The sequence below is a fragment of the Micrasema longulum genome, unplaced genomic scaffold, assembly GCF_059751315.1.
Source record: "Micrasema longulum isolate JH-2025_06_02 unplaced genomic scaffold, ASM5975131v1 h1tg002066l, whole genome shotgun sequence".
Lineage (NCBI taxonomy): Eukaryota > Metazoa > Arthropoda > Insecta > Trichoptera > Brachycentridae > Micrasema > Micrasema longulum.
In genome coordinates, this window is record NW_028279233.1 from 140,141 (window position 1) to 161,195 (window position 21,055).

The 21,055-nt window shown below is 32.2% G+C and overlaps 1 protein-coding gene across 1 annotated transcript; it reads left to right on the plus strand.

The window, feature by feature from the left end:
- Positions 1-449: 449 nt before the first annotated feature.
- Positions 450-20,685, plus strand: LOC148273122 (CLIP domain-containing serine protease HP8-like). The gene is made up of 6 exons (XM_088239110.1): positions 450-953; positions 12,762-12,931; positions 14,148-14,421; positions 16,779-17,090; positions 18,897-19,074; positions 20,434-20,685. Exons 1-6 carry the CDS (start codon positions 884-886, stop codon positions 20,678-20,680), a joined length of 1,251 nt encoding a protein of 416 aa, XP_088095236.1. The 5' UTR covers positions 450-883; the 3' UTR covers positions 20,681-20,685.
- The last annotated feature ends 370 nt before the right edge of the window (positions 20,686-21,055 follow it).

The window sequence follows — 21,055 nt, forward strand, 5'->3', positions numbered from 1 at the left end:
TCACCTCATCCATTCAAAGTTTAAATGAGTTAACATTCAATATTAGATATGTCTGTTTTCTGCAAAATGTGTATTTTAGGTTGTATGGCCAGGCTTAAAAAAACGATTAAAACAAATGATTTAAGTGAGTCTTTACAATCAAGTACCCTAATATAAGTATACAAAAATATGTTCAATACATAATGACACAACATATAGTAGATCATAGTTTAACTAGCGCTGGCTGTTTTCTGCAAAATGCTAATTTTAGGTTGTGTGGTCAGCCAGACTTTCACCGAGCGCCCTGTGATCCGTGTTGAAAAACGGAAAATATTCCAGCCACAAATACCCACCTCGTCACGCTTGCCAATACGCGCCAATACGTACAGGCGTACAGGAGTACTGGCGAACGTATTGACCAACGTGTAGAGCTGTCTTCATATGATATTCATTATTTGCCTGAGTACTACGGGCTTTATATTTAAGCCCGGGCGTCTGACCGAGCTGCAGTCATGTTGAAAAAAGTTTTTTTTTAATAATATTTAAGTCCATAATTTGAACTTTCGTCGCCGCGCTGTACATTGTACAAGACTTACATTTCTGTGTTACTTGCGAAGAAATTTAAAACTTAAGCGTGTCCCGGCGTGTGCTTTGAATGCCAATCAAATATAATTCAATAAACATTCATTCGATTTGCAAATAATAATGGCCGCAGGAGCCGAGGTTAGGCGTGTAAAAAAAACTTGCGAGTGGCTGTGGTTTTTGTGCGGTTGGTGAAATTTATAGTCCTGCGAATGTCGGGAAACGGGACTGTGACATATTCTTTATATCTCTTTCCTCAGTATTATGAAGTGACTCGCCGCAAGCGTATTTTTGAATTGCTGTGATTGCGAAATTTACTAAAATGTCTTCAAATTTTGGACAGAACCTGAGAATGACCATAATACTATCAGCTGTGGTAACAGCGCTGTGCCGTGAGTCAATAATTTCCTGTTACAACTACGCTTACAATATTTTACATACATGCAAATCGATTTCTTGGAAAGATGGTCGGAGTCGTTTACACAAAACTCACCAAACAAGTTCCTTGTGACTAATACTTCTCATGTCAACAAAGACCCAAAACAGAATAACGAATTCCACTGTATTTTTTATCACCTTTCCCCTTTCCGCACCTAATGGTGCATAGGGCACTACATTGGAACACCAATCGCAGCACATCTTGATATTTTTTTGTTACATCAAGTTAAGATGATCAGTCTTAGGCTTCAGGAGCCAGTCCAGGGACTACGAAATATTATAGTGTAAAAAACTTTTTTAAATAAACATTTTATGTCAATCATGCCAGGAATCGAATCCGAGACCTCCTGCGTAGTAGGCAAACGCACTGATCATTACACTACGAGTCCGACAATTGTTTTTTTTAAAACGTATTATCTAATTTAAATAAAAATATTTTTAGTTCTATGATTTGTGCTGAAATTGTTTGTTTAATTTTCATTTCAAAAACAAAAATAGTAATAAATATTTACATTCCAATTTTTTTTAATTCTTTTACCTTTACCTGTACCTATGCTGTTATTTCATTGTTTTTTTATTAAAATTCATCATAATTCCACTTTTCGCACCCAGTGGTGCATAGGGCACTGCATTGGTATAACAAATACAGCTTATTTCGATAATCTCACGCTTCTGACAGCCAGCCCTGGAGAATTATCTTCGACTGTCTATCAGCAACACTACCAATAGTCCTACTCCCTAGCGTCCATGAGTGGTCTCTTTGGCCCCGCGAGCCCTGGGCAATGTGGCCACTGGCATTAACATCAGTGCCATAGCAGATAGGGAGAGGATGAATGGCGAGTGTCCGGCGCTATAAAACGGGACCCCTCCAGCTAAGGGTAGGTAACCCCGACAGAAAATTCCACCGAAGAAGGCAACGGGAAACCACTTCGGTCAATAATCAGGATATCACTATGAAGAGAAACCAAACAATGGCCCCGAGTCCCGGGCGGTCCTTAAATGGACCAGGGGTGCGAAGAATCTCCCGGCTCGACATAGAACTGTGGAGAAGCTGTTTCGCACTGCTCAGGATAGGGAAGCTTTCTCCCAAGTGATCGTCAACGTCGGGGGGACCCGACATGACACGTGACGAAGAAGAAGTCTATTAGTAAAATCGAAATTTATGTACAGAAATATATACATTCATATAAAAATTTCAAGCATCTTCATTGTTAACCTTAAGTGAAACATGTTTAAAAATAAATATTGTATGCGTATTCTAATTTTTATACGAAACTTAAGTTCACTTTATAGATAAAATGGAAGATAACTGTTACCTTCGCATTGTAATACGGGCTCAGGAATAATGTTGGAGTTCTAATGATTTACCCAAACATTTTAATGTCGGGGCACCTTTCAATGAGTTGCAAATATCTTAATATTAGAAAATAGGAGTCAAGTTGCGGTAGAGAGGGGTTTGAAGCTCGGACCTTTGATCCGCGAGTCCGGATCACAAGCTGCGGGACCATAACGGTTCGAATCAATATTTCATATCCCTGTCAGGACTGGACTACGCAGTTTTTATCAGGTCATGGTAAATTTAATCAAAAATTATTTGTTTTCAATGTTGTTAACTCCCCTTCGGGCTGCTGCACATTCTGCGGTCTTGTCCCTTTCCACCTCTCTATAATTACCGAGTGGAGCTTCTCGCTATTATCCGTGACCCTGTTATAGGTCCTGTCGGATATACAGATCTGGTGGCTTCCAAAAAGAATTTCAAGGCAATTTCGGCGAATTGATCATGTCCAATCAATTTAATCCCAGTCAATGAAGAATTCACTTCCCTCTTTTCTCAATCCAATGAAGTACATATTATGTACTTCTGGATTACCTTCTTTCGACACAAAGATACTAAGGATACCATATTACAGAGAGCTCCTTCGGGCAGCTTTTCTTGTTTTACAGCGAGCAAAATGTTCGTGTATGTGGGCACCGCCAAGGAGACTTATGTCCTTAGATACGGTGTGTGGTATGTGGTGGGCAAGTTGTATCCCTGTCAGGAATCAAACCCCGTACCTCGAGTATGGTAGACAAACGCGTCGAGCGCTACACGATGAAGCGGACTTATCTGCAGTTGTTTTTTTTATCTTTTGGAAAAAAAAATATCTACCTAATATATATAAGAGTACAAGAGAGGAAATAAAGACAATATGTTTACTAATATTAGTATGTATGTTGTTCAAGTGTTATATATACACGAGTATTCGTCCCAACTCAACATAGGACTTTGGTTCCATGGAGTTGAGATTTGTGTCTCACTGAATGTTCAATATATTGGGAATAAAATAATAAAAAATAAAAAATCGTAACTCCCTAGAGGTATAACGCTTTTACTGACAATGTTTTCTATGGGATACATAAATATTTTTTTTTTTCCTCATGAACTAAAACACGAATAGAAATTCAGTTCATTTTCAGCCTGATAAAAAGATAGGAAATCAATCGTACAATTTACCCATCTTAAAACACTGTTTTTTTTTTCAAAATTGTGTTACTCAAAAAATTAAGTAAACATGTATTAAATAAAAACAATATTTTTTAAAGATATTTATGTTAAAAAAATATGAAATAGTTTTATACTTCAAATAATATTTGTAATCTGCAAGCTTGTTTTGGTACTAAAAACTTGCCAGGGTTAAAGATGTAAAATACAGTGTACTTTTTTGTAAGGAGGGATAAGCTGAGGTAATCGACTAGTTTCAACTGACATATTCTAAGAAATAATACTGAATCTTAAAATTAAATACAAAATTCAAAACAAAAATCAACTAAAAATTAACGGGAATTGAACACGAGATCTCTTGCATGGTAGGCGAATGTACTATTAATCATTTTTAGTTTTGAAATTCAATCATAAACAAGTACCTCGGTACCTACTTATCAATAAAAGTCTTTTTCCTTTTATCCGAACAGTTTTTTCACACTTTCAAGACACAATCAAGCATTTTACTTTTCATCCAACAGTGTCGCTTCTGTTTGATGACAGTTTTTTTATTTTTTTATTTAGGTTAATTTATATTGGTCTGTGTTAATTTTGCGGGTAAGAAAAATGCGGTGCGCGGAGATACAAAATGCGGATATTTATCGAAAATCAGAATAATCGGAATGCGTATAGACTCATAGGAGAAGATGTATGAATGTGGAGGAAGTGAGGTCTTTAAACAGATACAGATTGCTATGGCGTTCTATCCTCTCTGCCTACTCCCACGGGATAACTCTTAAAATTTAGACCAAACTTTGGTTTTTGATTCATATATAAAAACTTAGAAATTTGTCCAAATGATTTAATGATGATAAATTAAAAATTAAACATATAAAATCTTAATTTTTTATTCTAGGAGAGAACTACGAGCATTTTTAATTACGTAAATTTTGTGGTATTTATCTTTAATTCAATGTAAAATTATGACTTCAGTAATTGTTTTAAAAAAATTAAACCGTCGGAATATTTTATTTAATAGCCTTTTTTCAGTCATAAATATTGCTGACGTTGTAATTGAACGTTCTATCCTCTGAATGCACGAACATGTTTCATGTCATTATCCGAACGAGGGTATTCCCATACGCTATTTGATTGAAATGAGGTAAATAGACGTTAATAAATTATGCCTTCTGGGAATTGACATTCATCATAATTTTATATATATAACTCTTGATATTTCCCAGGTCTACGCAATAAAATAGTAATGAAAAAACTCAAGCATGGGTGTTTTGCGGTGCACATCACCATTGTAATTTATTGGCGAATGTTGAGAGCCAAAAAAAAGCACTTAATGTTTTTTTTTAATCTTAGCTATTTTTAAATATAGTTTATTTTATGACGTTTTTATTTATTTATGCTTTATTAAGTTAGTTCATAACATATTAAGAACTAATATAAACTTTTAATAAAATTTCTTTTTTTTTATCAAAATTTCTCAATAACATATATTTTATACTTAATTTTAAATATTTCAATCGTTTCAATCTCCTTTATTTCTTCAGGTAACTCAGTGTACAGCTTCAATCCCCTGTACAATGAGTTTTAAGATTCTGTTTTTCTCCTCATTGGTAATCTTATCTTTTTTTATCCTTTGTTTCATATGTATGACATTGTTGATTAAATTTTACAATTGTTGTTATTTTATTCATCCCCTTTATTATTTTATGTATAAAAATTGGTACATTTTATTTAATTTGCTGCTTTACTGTGATCAAGCCAATTTCTTAGTGCATTCTTTCTACATTAGAATAGATATTTGAAGGTACTACTTGCAAACCCGGCGAAATCCAAAATCTAAAAAAGTGAGATATTAATTGAAACTCATTCAGAATACAATTTTTTACAATAATTATAACAATATTTTGAGTTTGTCCAAATTTTTGTAGACGAGGACTGGATTCAACTCTACGGGGAGCTGTTTATATTAACATATTACAACAGAGATGAAGAACATTTAAGATATGGTAATTTAGAAGTCTAGGCATCTACAGGGCTTATGACCTGCCAATGGCTGGTTTAAGTGGCCACTTTACACACTGAGTAACATTCATCATTCTGCCCATATTTGAACATATATATTCCTTCAATTCTTTCATCTGTTGATATTTATGAAGTTAAAGAGCTAACACCTTTATTTATGCGGATGAGATTCATTCAGGTCATAAGCCCTGTAGATGCCTAGACTTCTATATTACCTTCTCTTAAATGTTCTTCATCTTTGTTGTAATATGTTAATAATTATAACATTGTCACTTAAAAATACGGCTTTTTTTGTAAGAACTTGACTTATAAATTATCGGATTCGTTGCAAACATGGCAACCTCTACTTAAGTATTGTAAAGTTGGAGTTTATAAAATTAAATTTATTATTTCACTACTATTTCTTGACATAATCATGCTTATGTCATCACTGCTTACGTATAAAATGTTTACTGGTTGTAATAAAAAATTGAAGTTTAAAAAAAAGTTGAATAGAAGTATTGTATCAGTTTCTTGTGATTTGCTCAAAATAAAGAAAGATGGATTTTGCCGGGTTTGCAAATAGTACCCTCATTTCTTTTGAGTATAATCCTCATCGCTTAATTTTGAAGAATTTGTATATTTTTAATTTCTCCTTCATTACATAAAAAAAAGATGGAAAAACAGTAATTTATGTATGGATGTATGATTGTTTTATATATAAGAACACTTCTCTTTATATCTGTTACAATTCGCAATCTTCCCATAAATATACATTTTTTTAAATGTAGATGTTCGACAAAAACGTATAATACCGTTTTGGTCAAAAGTGCGGACATTTTTTTTTCTCACACGATTATTTACATTCTTTGTCATATTAAATAAGCTACTAAATTAGCTAGGTTACCCAAATAACTTAAAACCAATTTTCTCGATAGTGTATTTGACAATATATCCACAAAGTTAAATGCTCAGCAAAAAAATAATACATCAGTAAGTCTAAGTAAATATTAGAGCGCATCAAAAAGGAATTACTCTTAATAGCATTTTAAGTAGTACCTTTTTATGAGTGGCTCTTAATATTCTACTTTAAACTATAATTTTGAATAATTTCGTCATAAAAATTAATAAGCAGATTTATCAAAAGAATTTTCTATTTTTTTTCCAAACTTATAACTCATTTTAGACTAATGAATGGTCATGGTCGTAAAGAAGATCAGTTACTTCTTTTTAAAATTTATCATAATGCATCGACATTTTTTACTACTATAACGTGATAATGCAACAGCTTTGCATGTTTCAGCTATCACATATAAAAAAAATGCTAGTAATTTTGGATGTGAAGCCACCAAATCACTTGTGAGAAAGCTTTGTGAGCTAGTAAGTGCGTGGAATTGCATTGGCAATCGATACAGGCTACTTTTTAATCCGAAAAAAAAAACATTTAATCAGAAAAATTCTTATCAAAAAACGATAAACTAAGAGTAATTAACTCATTTCTCCCTAACATCGCGCGATTGAAGCCGGGGGTGAATCTAATATATAATTGCATAAACACTGCTCAACTTTACAGAATGATAGTTACAAATAATAAAACATTAAAATATAATAAATAAATACATCGTCATCATTAGTCATAACCATTCTGCATCTAGGTAATGGTTCACGGGGCACTGCATCGCTACATAAGTAAACCGCAGCGTATTTTGATAGTTAAAAAAAAGCGTTCTTATGATTTACCAATAGTTCAGTGAGTTGTAAATAACTCACTATTGAGAAATTGGAAAAGATTTAGGAAAGTAGGGTTCGAACCTCGCACCTCTGATCCGTGAGTTTGCAACCTAGCCATAGGCCCTCAACCCAGTTATGATAATTTCTGATTTTTGATCTCACCCTTTATATTAGATCAGATCACTTCTGGAATTTTTACAAAGTGTTACTGCATAAATACAATGATATTTTTAAATTTTGATGAAAAGTCTATATAACATATTTAAGGTTCATTCAGTAGACACTCTTTATAAAATAAATTCCATTGTACTAATTTATAAAGAAGAAAAAATAAAAGAAATTGAGATGAATAAGTCACTCAGATACCAAAATAATATTAAAATTCCTAAATTCCACACAAATCAAGGTCAAAATAGCTTTGTCTTCAAAGGTGTAAAGAATTATAATAATCTCCCCAATGAAATAAAAACAATTAAAAATAATACATCGATAAATAAATTTAAAGTAAATCTAAAGAAATTTTTTGAACACGTGTAAAAACTGCATTAAATTTTATTTAGTATAAATGTGTTATTATTTTACGTTTTTTTCTTTATATATTCCATTTTTTTTTCTCATATACTCGTATATTCAAAATTATATAAACTCTTATAAATAATCAACTACAACAGTGTAAGTCACTCTCCAAGCACAAGAGTTAGTCTCTTTTTTTTGAGAGTTACCGTGATAACATTTACTATATGTATAAAAGTAGATCTGTATAGAATTTTAAAAAACATGAACCTTTTATGAAATTTATTAATAAAAAATAAATTTAAAATTTTTTTTAAAAATACATAATAAAAATATTATTGTGGCTGTTCTTTTATCAAGTTATCATTTTATCCTTTATATTCTTGTAAAAAATATGAGTGATCCTTACATCCAAAAATTAATAAAAAATAATATTATTTAACAATGTTTTTAGTGCGTCCAAATGTTTGTGGACAAGCTGGATATCCTCCGTAGGAACGTAGGGGGTCACATAAACCAACCAATGACAGGTCATGAGCTCTGTAAATGCCAAAACTTCCATGTACCCTTCTCAAAATTGTTTTTCCTCTCTTCTGCAACAAATTTAGATCTTGATTTTATTTCATTGATAAAAAATTACAATGAACTTATACAAATAATTTTCACTAAAAAACTTGAATGTCCTAAATCCTACAATTTTGGATTTTTTATAAAATTATAATGAATTTCCACCAAGAAATTTTGCTACAAAACTTAAATGTCCCAAATTTTATTTTTATAATAAATAAATTGAGCATCATAATTCTCACTAACAAACTTAAATAGTTAAAAAGGAAATCATTGTTTTAATAAATTATGGGGATTTTTAGCTTATAATTTGGTGCTCTCAAAAACGTATATTATACTAACTTTTACCCGTGGCATCACTCAAATGGTATTAGGGAGAAATTATTTGGGTAATTAGTTAGTTGAGTCGTTTATCAATTAGAGATTTTGTTTATCAATAAGAATTTTCTCGGTGGCATGATATATTTAATCGGATAATAATTGGCAAGGACTTCCATAAATCACTATGAAAGAAATACGATTACCCGTTTGTCTATGATTATAGCGCCGTTATTCTGTTCACAAATCAAAAATCCTACTACAAAACTTAAACGAAAATCAAGCCGAACTAACCATATTTAAAGCAAGTCAATTGCGGAATTCAAATAATTAATTTCAAATATATTATTGTTGACATCCTTAGTCATTATCATTTTTTTTTAATTTGTGATAAAAAATAAGTATCCTGTTTTACTTCTTATCTCTCCGGCTATCCCTACGAAAAAACATATGTCAATCGTTCGCTCCGTTGAGTCGTGAAGGAATCACAAACAAACACACTTTCGCATTTATAATTTACTATTAGTATGGATTCGTTCCAATTAGAACGTTCTGTGGATTCTGTTCGAATGTACAAATGTATTATTTATTGTTTCAGCTTTTGCTTTGTGGGCAAATATTTTTAATTTATTTAAAAATAAAACACTTTGTAATTTATTACCACAAATGAATTTAATGTAATAACTCGGCTAGTTTCAGGTATTCTGAATTACGTGAATTTATTATAAATCATCATCAGGTGTATATATAAACTGTAGTTTATTTTTACACCTGGCGATGTGTAATTCAGAATACCTAAAACTAGTAAAATTAATTTTAACTTGTATGTGATAAAAAAATCACAAAGTGTTTTATTTTAAATAAAATGTATCTCATAACGTGGATTTCAGGCAGATAAATTTGTCTGACTTTATATTCTTACTGGCATCGTACCAGTGTGTGATGTAGAAAGTAATTTCAATATTGCAAATTTTTGGAAGTCCTCAAAGAGAACCGATCTTCATTCCTTTATTAGTAAAAGTGTTGATCTGTACCTTAGAAAATAAAACACGATTTTGAAGTAAAAAATTCCGAAATTATCGCAATGAGCTTTTTTATACGTCCACGTTCGTCCAAATAATGTTTTTTTTAAGTTGAAATAAAACAATATCTTGGTATTTTTACAGAACCTCGACTTACATGTTTTATACGTGTATGATTCATATCATTAATTGTAGTGCTTTCACACTAGTAGATTACGCAGACAGGGTATAGTCTAAGCTTATAACCGAGTTAATCTGAAGAATTATGTATGATATACATATTCAAAAAACATCAGTAGTCCCAGATATGCTATTTTTATGACATGAACTATCATTATTATAATCATTTTACATTAAAAGTACTTTATAGAATGGTGTTTTTTATTTTTTTATTATTATTTATTTTTAAAATTATTTTGTTAACTTTATTTATTGATTCAAAATTACACTCATTTAAATATTGATGAACTTTTTAAGTTTACTTTGTTATATAATTTTTTTTACTTATAAATTTTATTTATTTACTTTTTTTTATAAATGTTGTTTTTTGATTTATTTATTTTATTCGTTTTATTGGTTACTTTTTTATTTTATTTGATTTTTTCAAATAATAATTTTACTTTATTAATTTATTTTATTTACTGAAAACTTCAAGTACAAAGAATAAGTACTTTGGCGGACTTATAGCAAAAAGCAATCTCTTCCAGCCGACTAAAAAACAGCCTGGTCAAAAGAAGAGTTGGTCAAAAATGTATGCTAAAAACCGAAAATATATATGTAAAAAAGATATATTGGTACATAAAACAAAAAATTATCTCGTTTGATTAAAAAGTTGTGATGTTTTGGAATCCGCATATCACAAAATCTTGTTTCCTAAATATTTTACTATAAGAGGCTCCCGTGGTTTATCACATGGGGTGAATTAATTTACAAAATGAACTTTTGTATCAATAAGTACTCCTAAATCTCTTATGCTACGTCAACAGACTGAATAATATTAGTATTTAGATTATAATCATGAATTTATGTGTTTTCACTATTAAAAATAACGTAACCTGACATTTTAAAAAGTTTATCGTTAGCTTATTATTTCGTGCCCGGGCAGGTGAAGAGTCCACTTCTGTCTATGAAATATAACCAGTATCCCAGACGGACGTTTTCAGCTCGATTGCTCCTCTCTAAAAAAATCCTATAAAAAAAAAATAGCGCTCAACATATTACAACATAGATAAAGAACATTTTAGAGAGGTAATATAGAAGTCTAGGCATATACAGGGCTTATGACATGTCATTGGCTGGTTTAAGTAGCCACTCAGTGTAACATTTACCATTCTGCCTATATTTAGACATCTATATTCCTTCAATTCTTTCATCTGTTGATGTTTGTGAATCTTCTTGGGTTAACCCCGATCACAGGACTACGCAGTTTTTATCAGTTCATGGTAAATTTAATCAAAAATTATTTGTTTTTGATATTGTTGACTCCCGTCGTGCTACTGCGGATATCCTAACCAATCTTCTGAACACATTCTGTGGTCTTGTCCCTTTCCACCTCTCTATGATTACCGAATGGAGCTTCTCGCTACTATCTGTGGCCCTGTTATAGGTCCTGTCAGATATATAGATCTGGTGGCTTCCAAAAAGAATTTCAAGGCAATTTCGGCGAATTGATCATGTCCAATCAATTTAATCCCAGTCAGTGAAGAATTCACTTCCCCCTCTTCTCAATCCAATGAAGTACATACTATGTACTTATGGATTACTTTCTTTCAGCACAAAGTTGCTAAGGCTACCAGATTTCAGAGAGCTCCTTCGGGCAGCTTTTCTCGTTTGACAACGAGCAAATTTTCCGTGTATATGGACACCACCAAGGAGACTTATGTCCTCAGATGCGGTGTGCGGTATGTGGTGGACAAGCTGTCGATGTTTGTAAAGTTAAAGAGCTGAAACCTTTACTTATACGGGTGAGATTTATCTAATTGAATTATTTCACCTACATACTAGGCAACGCCTTGTCTAGAAAAAAATAGACAAACTCAAAATATTGTTGATGGTTGACGCGTTTACTAACCACCCTTGATGTTCCGGGTTCGATTCATCAAAAAGGTCAACAATTTTTTTTTTAAGTTTGGTTCACTGAAATATTTAACTGTCCATGGGCTGACTCCTGAAGCATGAGGATGATCACACTGGTCTGCAAAAAAAATATTTTATGAGCTCTCACACCATTCTTGCTGATTCTTTTGTAAAATGATTTCCTGAATCCGAATATAACCACCGTTTTCCCCTATCACACGTCTATTCCTGGGGAGCCTTCCCGATTTCAATTACTTTTCGATGATAATTAAATGGCCATGAAATTGATTTGGAGGGGTGAAAAGGATTATTTCAGCCGTAAATAATAATAGAGGTGTGTTTGTCAATGAGCTGAACACTCTTCATCATCGATGGACGTATCATTTTATGGTCCAGGAGAGGGAGGGCCTTCACCAAAAACGGTGGGTGATGGGGGGAAACATTAGTTGTATTTGGATTTAGGAAATCATTTCACTTAAGAATCAGCAGTACCAGCACCTTAGCTTCATGTAACAGATGTTCGAAATACTCTCCATTCGATGAATTTGCTTATTTCGGCGAGAATACAGTAATGATTTTACTTTAAAGTGTTATTTTTATGTAACTATAATATAACTTGGCCTATTAAGGCCTTTAAAATAAGGAAGTTCAGTGCTGTGGGAAATGATATATAATTTGTTTTTCCTACGCGCGGTAAAAATAAGAACATTTAATTGTGCGGTGAAGTTTCTCGAAAATGTATGAAAAAAAAAAAATTAACTACTTTTGATTACGTCACAAGTTTTTCCGAATCAACCGAAATATAGAGTGTTGTGATAGATTTCTGATTTACAAGAAGTCAACTCACCAATCAGCAGAACTTACCGAGAACTTGTGACGTCACTGGCGAAGTAATTTCAAAATTACAAGACTATACGATACATAAATCAAATCAATAATAATCACTGAAATACATGAAAATATTGTTTTAAAAAATTTGGCTTAGTTTGGTAATCTGTTTACAATTTAAAAAAAAAAACAAAAATTCTGAACTTCTTCATTCCGCTTTTTTACAGAAATTGAAGATCCTTGCACCAATCCTTTTGGTCAAATTGGGTCCTGCATAAGCCTGAAGAAGTGCTCCATAATGTACAACTTCATTATGGTGCAGCCTCGACCCTGGTCAATGGACGTCAGAAACATTCTCCGGGCCTATCACTGCGGCTTTGAAGGCAGAGATCCTAAGGTGAGAAACGCATTCAACTTAAAGGTGATTAAATCCAGGGTTAAGGAAGTTGGTAGATTATTCTAATTAAATGCGATGAATAAAGCCAATCTGTTTATTTTTAAATAATCTTCATTTCTAAATATCTTTAAAAAGAGCAATTAAAACAACTGGCGTAGTAAATGGACACGTTATTTATGTACTAGCTACATATTATACAAAACAAATATAGCTTTATCACTATAGACATGCAAAAAACTGTGTGAGAAAGAGATATATTTTATTTTATTTTATTTGGGAAATCAACAGTTCTACATAAATGTTTATAGTAAACAAACAGATATAGTGTATAAACTCAGAACTAATAACAGACTTCCACAAAGTTAGTAAAGAAAATATTTAACATATTAAATAAATGCATATAAGTTTATGCATATAAAATGTTATTTTCATGTACTTGTAAATATTTTTCAAAAATCTAAGATTTTTTAAACATGTTTTTAAGAACAGTACTGAAAAGTTTCTTGAAAATGTAAGAAAACAATAATAAAATTATTTTTTAAAAAAACGCACTACTTTGAATGACGTCACTGGTTCATATGAATCAATCTATGGTATGAGAGCTATGGAAGATTTCCGGTCTGCTTGCCGTTTCTGGACCAATGGGAAGAACTGAATGAGAATAAGCGGAAATGAACCTCTGACGTCACACGCGGAGTTTTTTGAGAAATGCAAAACTTCAAAAAATCGTAGCGCTGATAATACGATATATAAAAATATTTTTAAAAAATTGGCTTAGTTTAATAGTCTATTAACAAATATTTTTAAAAATACCACTGAACTTTTTCAATATTATTATTATCGGTGTGTTTTCTAATTTATATTTATTTTTCATTTTTTTATTCATATTATTATTATTATTTAAATTGTTTAGCATCATTTAATGAAAAAAAACACATGTTTAAAAGAATGTCCTGCCTGAACTCATGAATTTCTTAGCTAGTTGGGACCTTAAACAGCAAACCTTTCTATATTTTAAAACTTTAAACTAAATCAATATTTTTTGTTTAATTTGAATGCAACTTGAGATAAAAGAAGTAGAATATGTGTTTCACGTAACGTCCATTTTTGTTTCAAGACTCACCAAGCCAATTTATATGGCTTGTCGGTGAAGATCCTTATAAAAACATATGATCACACTACATGATCGTATAATAATAATTACTTCCAAATGCAGATTTGCTGTTCGCCAATTCCCGGCGATTTGCCCGGTTCTGGGTTAACCTACAACACGAATGGCATTCAGGGAACGAATGCTAACTTGAACGCCAACACGAACCTCGCAGCAACTACCGAAATGCCTTCCCTGACACCTCCTTCCGTGGAAGGCCACCCCAGCCTTCAGCTTTTACCCACAACATGCGGCACTATTGAAGAAGATCGCTTGTTCGGCGGGAATTCAACGGGACTTTTCGAATTCCCGTGGATGACGCTCATCTCCTTCAATACAGGTAATGAATTCATCAAATTGCAACCATCTCCTATTCTTCATTCTTCATTCTTATTTTATGGTTACATACGAGGCATATGGAATATTTTTGTGTACGAGATATTATGTTATTATCTTATATATACTTACTGTAAACTAATTTTTATTATTTGTTTTTAACAATAATTTGTCAATGCCATTTTTTTATGCGTATAAGTATGTGTATATATATATATTTTATTTCAATTCTTTACAAGTTATTTAAAATTTGCTTTTTAATTCAATTACTTTTCTTATATCCATAATTTTTAATTTTTTTTTATTATGTAAAGTTTCACTTTTTATTTTGCATGGCAGTATGCTTTTTATTGTTTCTACATGTATACAAAAAAGCGTTGTTTATTTTTTTAATTATTACTTACTATGTTTGTACTTACCTGTATATTTTTTGTAAATGCCCCTTGGACGTATTGTAAAATTAAATAAATAAATATATTTTTCTTTTTTCTTCTTCTTCTTCTTATTTTTTCTTCTCTTTTCTCTTACTATTATTTATGTATAAAGTATATATATATATATATATATTTTATATCTGTGTGGATTTAAGTATGAATATGCATTATTGTATATAAATAAAAGTGTTATGTAAAACGTGAAATAAAAATTTAAAAAAATATCCAGAAAGTAAGAGAACTCAATTTTTGTACTAAAAAAATAAAAGGTATAACATCGCTCTGCAAACACTTAATTCTATTTGACATATTGCTTTGATTTTTTACCTCCATATGTATTAAGTAGACACTGTTAACATTATATAGTTGGATAATATTAAAGTTGGCTAAAAGGATCTACGATGTGAATGTTGATGGATGCAGAAAACGAGGAAGACCGAGAAAGACATGGCACCATCAAGTCCATCAAATACTTGAAGATGGACCTGTCAAAAGTAGGAATAATCGGCGTGCGGGCATGAGAAGATGTATGAATGTAGAGGAAGCGAGGTCTGTAAGCAAAGATATAGTGTTATGGCGGTCTATCCTCTCTGCCTACTCCTACGGGGAAATAGCGTGTTAGTTTGTTGTTGTTGATAAGAAGGAAGCTTGTTTAGATTCGAAACCGTTCGGTAATTAAATAAATATTAAGTTTAACAAATTACAACAGGGATGGAGAATACCTTAAATAAGAGTATATGGAAGTCTAGGCATTTACAGGGCTTGTCATTAGCTGGTTTAAGTGGCAACTTTACACACTGTGTAACATTCATCATTCAGTCAGATAAATCTCTCCACAACAATAAAGGTTTCAGCTCTTTAACTTCACTAAAATCAACAAATGGAAGAATTGAAGAAATATGGATGTTCAAACATAGGCAAAGTGGTGAATGTTACACAGTGTGTAAAGTGGCCACTTAAACCAGCCAATGACAGGTCATGAGCCCTGTAAAGGCCTAGACTTCCATATTCCATCATTTAAGGTATTCTTTAGCCCTGTTGTAATTTGCAAATCCTAATGACCAAATTGTGAAATCCAGTCTATTGTCTTCAAACATTTGGACAGCCTCAAATATTGTTATTAAGTTGTTGAAAACGGAGTGTTTTTATTTTGACTTTAAATAATTATCAGTTATTGACACAAAGTAATGTTAATTTTCTTTAACAACAATTCAGATTAAGTGCTGACAAAATGGCGTTTATTTAAGTTGAATACAGCTTTATTTTTACAATAAGGAAAATAAATAATAAATTGAAAAAGGTACATAATAAAAATTGTAAGTATGCTTGCTAAATATCTCACTAGACATAACTTGTTCTGAGGTAGCTAGCGAAATTCTTTAGCTATTTTTTCAAAGCATTATTTTGATTACATTGTTATAAAAGTACAGAAATAAACAAACATAAAAATATGCATATATTTAGTAAAAAAATGTTTAGATATATGTAAATTGATGATAAAAATGTTTAGATATATGTACATTGATGATAAAAATGTTTAGATTTATGTACATTGATGATAAACACAGATGCTCCCCAAACTTGCGGTTTTCAGTAAATAAACAAAATGTCGTAAGGCTGCAACTAGTTTTCTTCTGCAAATCTCGGTTTTCAACATATTTGATGTAATTTATTGATCGCATAATGTCATTTTCCTGTTGTAATCTAAAATTAAATTCCAAACTTAACAAACAGAAATTCAATCGAGGAAGTTTCCCAAGGAATATTAATACATAGTTGCTTGTTATTTTTTTGACAAGATATTTTTTTAAGTCGATGAGAATGAATATTGTAAAAAAGAATCAGATTTGTTTTCATTGAAAATCATATACAATCAAAGTGTGAGGAACTAAATTAGTTTATTTTTTCAAAAGTTGTATGTTTTAAGCTCGCGGTCGGCGTTTCGCCTGCGGAGGAACAATCATCAACGGCCATTACATCCTTACCGCTGCACATTGTGTCACTAACCTCGGATCTTCCTCCTTGGCTGGCGTCAGGGTAGGGGACCACAACATCATGAACGAGACGGACTGCCAGGGAGCTCCCAACCTTCTGGAATGTGCTCCACCGTATCAGGACTTTACGATATCAGAAATCATTCCACATAAGGACTTTATCGGATCTTCCACTCGTGGTCTGGCACGGCTGCAAAATGATATAGCCTTGATTAGGATAAATGGAGAAATCGATTTTAGCAAAGGTAAACACGTAGTTCAAACTTAAGTATGGTTCTTGAAAAATATTATTTATGCATAATTTTTCTTTTTAAAATCATTTTTATTATCCATAAAATTAATAAAGAAAAGTTAACAACATCTAAATCACGTTAAACTAATAATAAATAAAAGTTTCAAGGTGCGTTTCTAAGCATCAGAAATTATCAACAAAACAAAAACTGCAAATTAAAAAAAAAGATAAATAATAGTTGAACTCAATTTTACACTCTGAAGTCTTAATTTTTGATGAGGAAGTCCTTTGATTGTCTGCTTCTTTGCTCCAGACTGGTAGAACCCTTTATCTCGGCATGGAAGCTTGTTAAACATAAACGGCCTTTGTACAAGAAATTCAGCTGTATGCTTCCATAAAAGTCCTGTGCTTTGGAATCATCGCTAAAATTTACCCATATCCATATTGGCGATTGAGCTGGGTTTTTTCTTCATTTTAGTACTTCATACATATAGGATCATTTGGGTTTACCATTTCAAAACTTACATTCGTCATCAGAATAAAAGACTTTGTGTTTTGGCAAACGCAACGGTATTATCGACCACTATTATGGGCGTATCAAACTCAAATAAAATAAAGAGCAGCTTTATGAATTATTCATTTCATTGGTCCATAAAGAAGGGTGTTATACAATACAATACACAAAGAAAAACAACATATTTTTTAAAAAGTTATCTAGGATTAGGTACAAATTTCTAAACTATAGTTTCCATTAATCGCTTCTTGTTAGCCGGTAAATGTTAATTTATTTTGAAAAAAATGCAGGATTTATTTTTCTTCGTACCTTTGTTTCATAATAATCTAACAAACGTAACAATATTGGTCTTAGTAATGCAATTTCGGCTAAAACTAACAAACTGATTTACCACATTTTGAAAAATACGTAGATCAATCTCTCGTCGCCTCTGCATCCATTCATTTAAAAATGTTTTGACAAATCGTTCGCTGATCATTCTAGAAAAATTCCATATTTGGCTTCCACTATCTCTCGCGTTCTCTCTCGTGACTTATTTGTCAGAAACCTAATTCTCCTCAATTAGGAACTTGAGCCCTACGGGAAATTGGATAGAAAAAATGTTTTCTTACGTGCCGTAAAAACTATTGCGTACGGCAAAGTTTCTTAAAAATGCACGAAAAAAATATTAAAAATATTTGAATAAAAACGGACTATTTCGAGCGGCGTCACTAGTTCATATGAATCAACCAACCATGGGGTCTAGAATTTCAACCGTCCATGCGCTTAGCAGCCGCAATACTTGTTGTTATCTTACTTCTATTATTATAAATATGCCTTTTATTTCGTTTTTAAAATATCACTTAAACTTTACTGTTAAATAAAAAAAATGTAAATAGGGGCTAGATTCCTTACTGTCCATGCGTTCTGTAGCTGCAAGACGTGCTGTTATCTAACTCCTATATATCATAATTGAAGACGAGGAACTAGAATCCCAACCGTCCATGCGCTCTGTAGCTGCAAGACATGCTGGGATATTTATTTATTGTACAGCGCCTTTGAGGTGATTTTCACAAAAATGGCGCTATTTAAATTATCCAAACATAAACATATATATATAACCAACGATAAGAGAGTTGTGGAAGATTTTCGGTTTACGGTAATTCAATGGACCGGAACTATCGACAGAACTGACCGAGAAGAAGCGGGAGAGAACTTGAGACGTCACACGCGGAGTAATTTCAGAAATACGAAACTTTAAAAAATCATAGCCCAGATAAAACGGTACACATTTTTGTTTTAACCAGCGATCTTCATCATTTCCAGATAATGTCCAACCAATATGTTTACCTACAACTAAGCAGCTTCAGGCCGTACACCTGGAGGGGCAGAACCTGGTGGTGACAGGATGGGGAGCAACCGAAGATGGAACTCAAAGTGACGCACTTCTTAAAATTTACCTGCCATTGGTTCCGAACGCTCAGTGCGCTGTCATTCACAACAGGTACCTACAACCAATTTGACTTTTTTTCGTAAAGGTGAAAATTTTAAATATTTATTTAGCATTGGAAAATAAAATTATTCTCCTCATTGAACCATTAATATTCAAGTTTGATGGATACCTTAATTTTTTTATTATTTAAGGTTTAAACTAAATTACTTTGATTATCTATTTTAATTTTTTTAAACGGCTATTGAAGGTAAAAATGTCACGAAATTTTACGTAATATATTCAAAAATCTTTTTTTTTTTAATGAACTTTCCTTATCAATTTTATTATACAAACGGGTGTACAGGTTAAATTATTATAAATAAAAACTATAAAAAATGTATGCACAGTAGGGCCTGCCATCCAATAATATGTATTCACTTAATTATACTAAAATAAAGCGAAGACGTGACGGTTTAAACTATATAAAAAATAAATATACTACAGTCGAACTCGGTTATAACGATCACGGAAATAGCGAGGTCTCGGATGTAACAAGGAAACATTAGTTGACATTTTACTTCTTGGTTTTCTCCGTACAATTATTCAATGTTATAACGAGCTACTTATTGGACATACTGAACAAAAATATTGTCGAAAATTACATAAAAAATCTTCAATTGTTAAAAACATCATTCTCGAAATAAGAATCCAAGTAATAAAATCTGAACGTTCGTCTAACGTAAAGGATAAGTACCGCCGGACGTTGGTGGGATTGGATTGTGTTTATAATAAGTTATGTAAGTGTCAAAGTACCTAATTGTATTTTTTGCCGACAATATTGAAAAATGAACACATATGGTTTTAAATAACAATCGGTCGCTCCGTTGAGCACTTACAAATACAGTATTATCAAGTTTTATCTTCACATAAAAATCAGCTGACATTTTTAATTGATTTGGTTTTTTAAATTATTATGTCCTTTTTAGCACATATTTTTGACCAATTATTATTTTAACCAGCCTGTTTTTTGGTTACCTGGAAGATATTGCTTTTGGCAATAACTCTAATAAAGTTATTATTTGTACTTAAAGATTTCAAATAAATAAATTTTAACAGGCGTAATCTGCCGGTCGAAGAGTAACTACATTTTAGTTAAATAAAACTTCCAAATATATGTTTTTTCAGAAATACCTTAAAAATATGGTTTTTATTTTAAATTAATTTCTTTGAAGAAATTTTATTTTAAAAATTATAAAATACTAACAATATTTTGGAGTTTGTCTACTAAATTGGTTTGCCCACCATCATCTGTGGCCACCTAAACGAGCCAATGACAGGTCATAGGCCCTGTAAATGCCTCAACTTTTATATTCCTTTCTATAAAATTTTCTTTATCTCCGTTATAATATATTAATTCTAAAACATTTTCAGATCGACCTTGGACGGGATTGGCATCCGTCAGCTGTGTGCGGGAGGCATCCTGGGGGTGGACTCCTGCGGTGGAGACTCCGGGGGCCCGCTGAAGTTCCCGACCGGCAACAGCGCCGGGATCCCGGTGTACGTCCAGTACGGGATCGTCAGCTTCGGCCCGAGGAGGTGCGGCTCTCCAGGAGTCCCGGGCGTCTACACCAACGTGGTGTACTACGTCAAGTGGATCCTAGACCAACTAAAGCCTTAGATAAATATAACTGTACAGCTACCCCTGATTTGCAATCATGAACAACTAAAGCGTTGACCAATCGACAGTAAAGCTATGGGTTTCAAAGAGAAAGCCGTCATGTTACGGTAGATGATGCCATAACGTTTTCAGTACAAACCGGATAGCGCAGATTTCATAGAGAGCGCTGATTGAGAGCAGAACGTCAGACAGCGGTGCCGTTATTTGCGAGATCACTGTCATAGCGACACAATCACTTTGGCAACGTTTTTTCACACGTAGCGTCATCGCATGTTCATACATTTTTGTGTATGAAAATGAGTTTAAATGTGATCTAGATCTATTAAAAATTACCAAATTTTGCCTGATTTTACAAAATAAAAAAATTCATTAAAC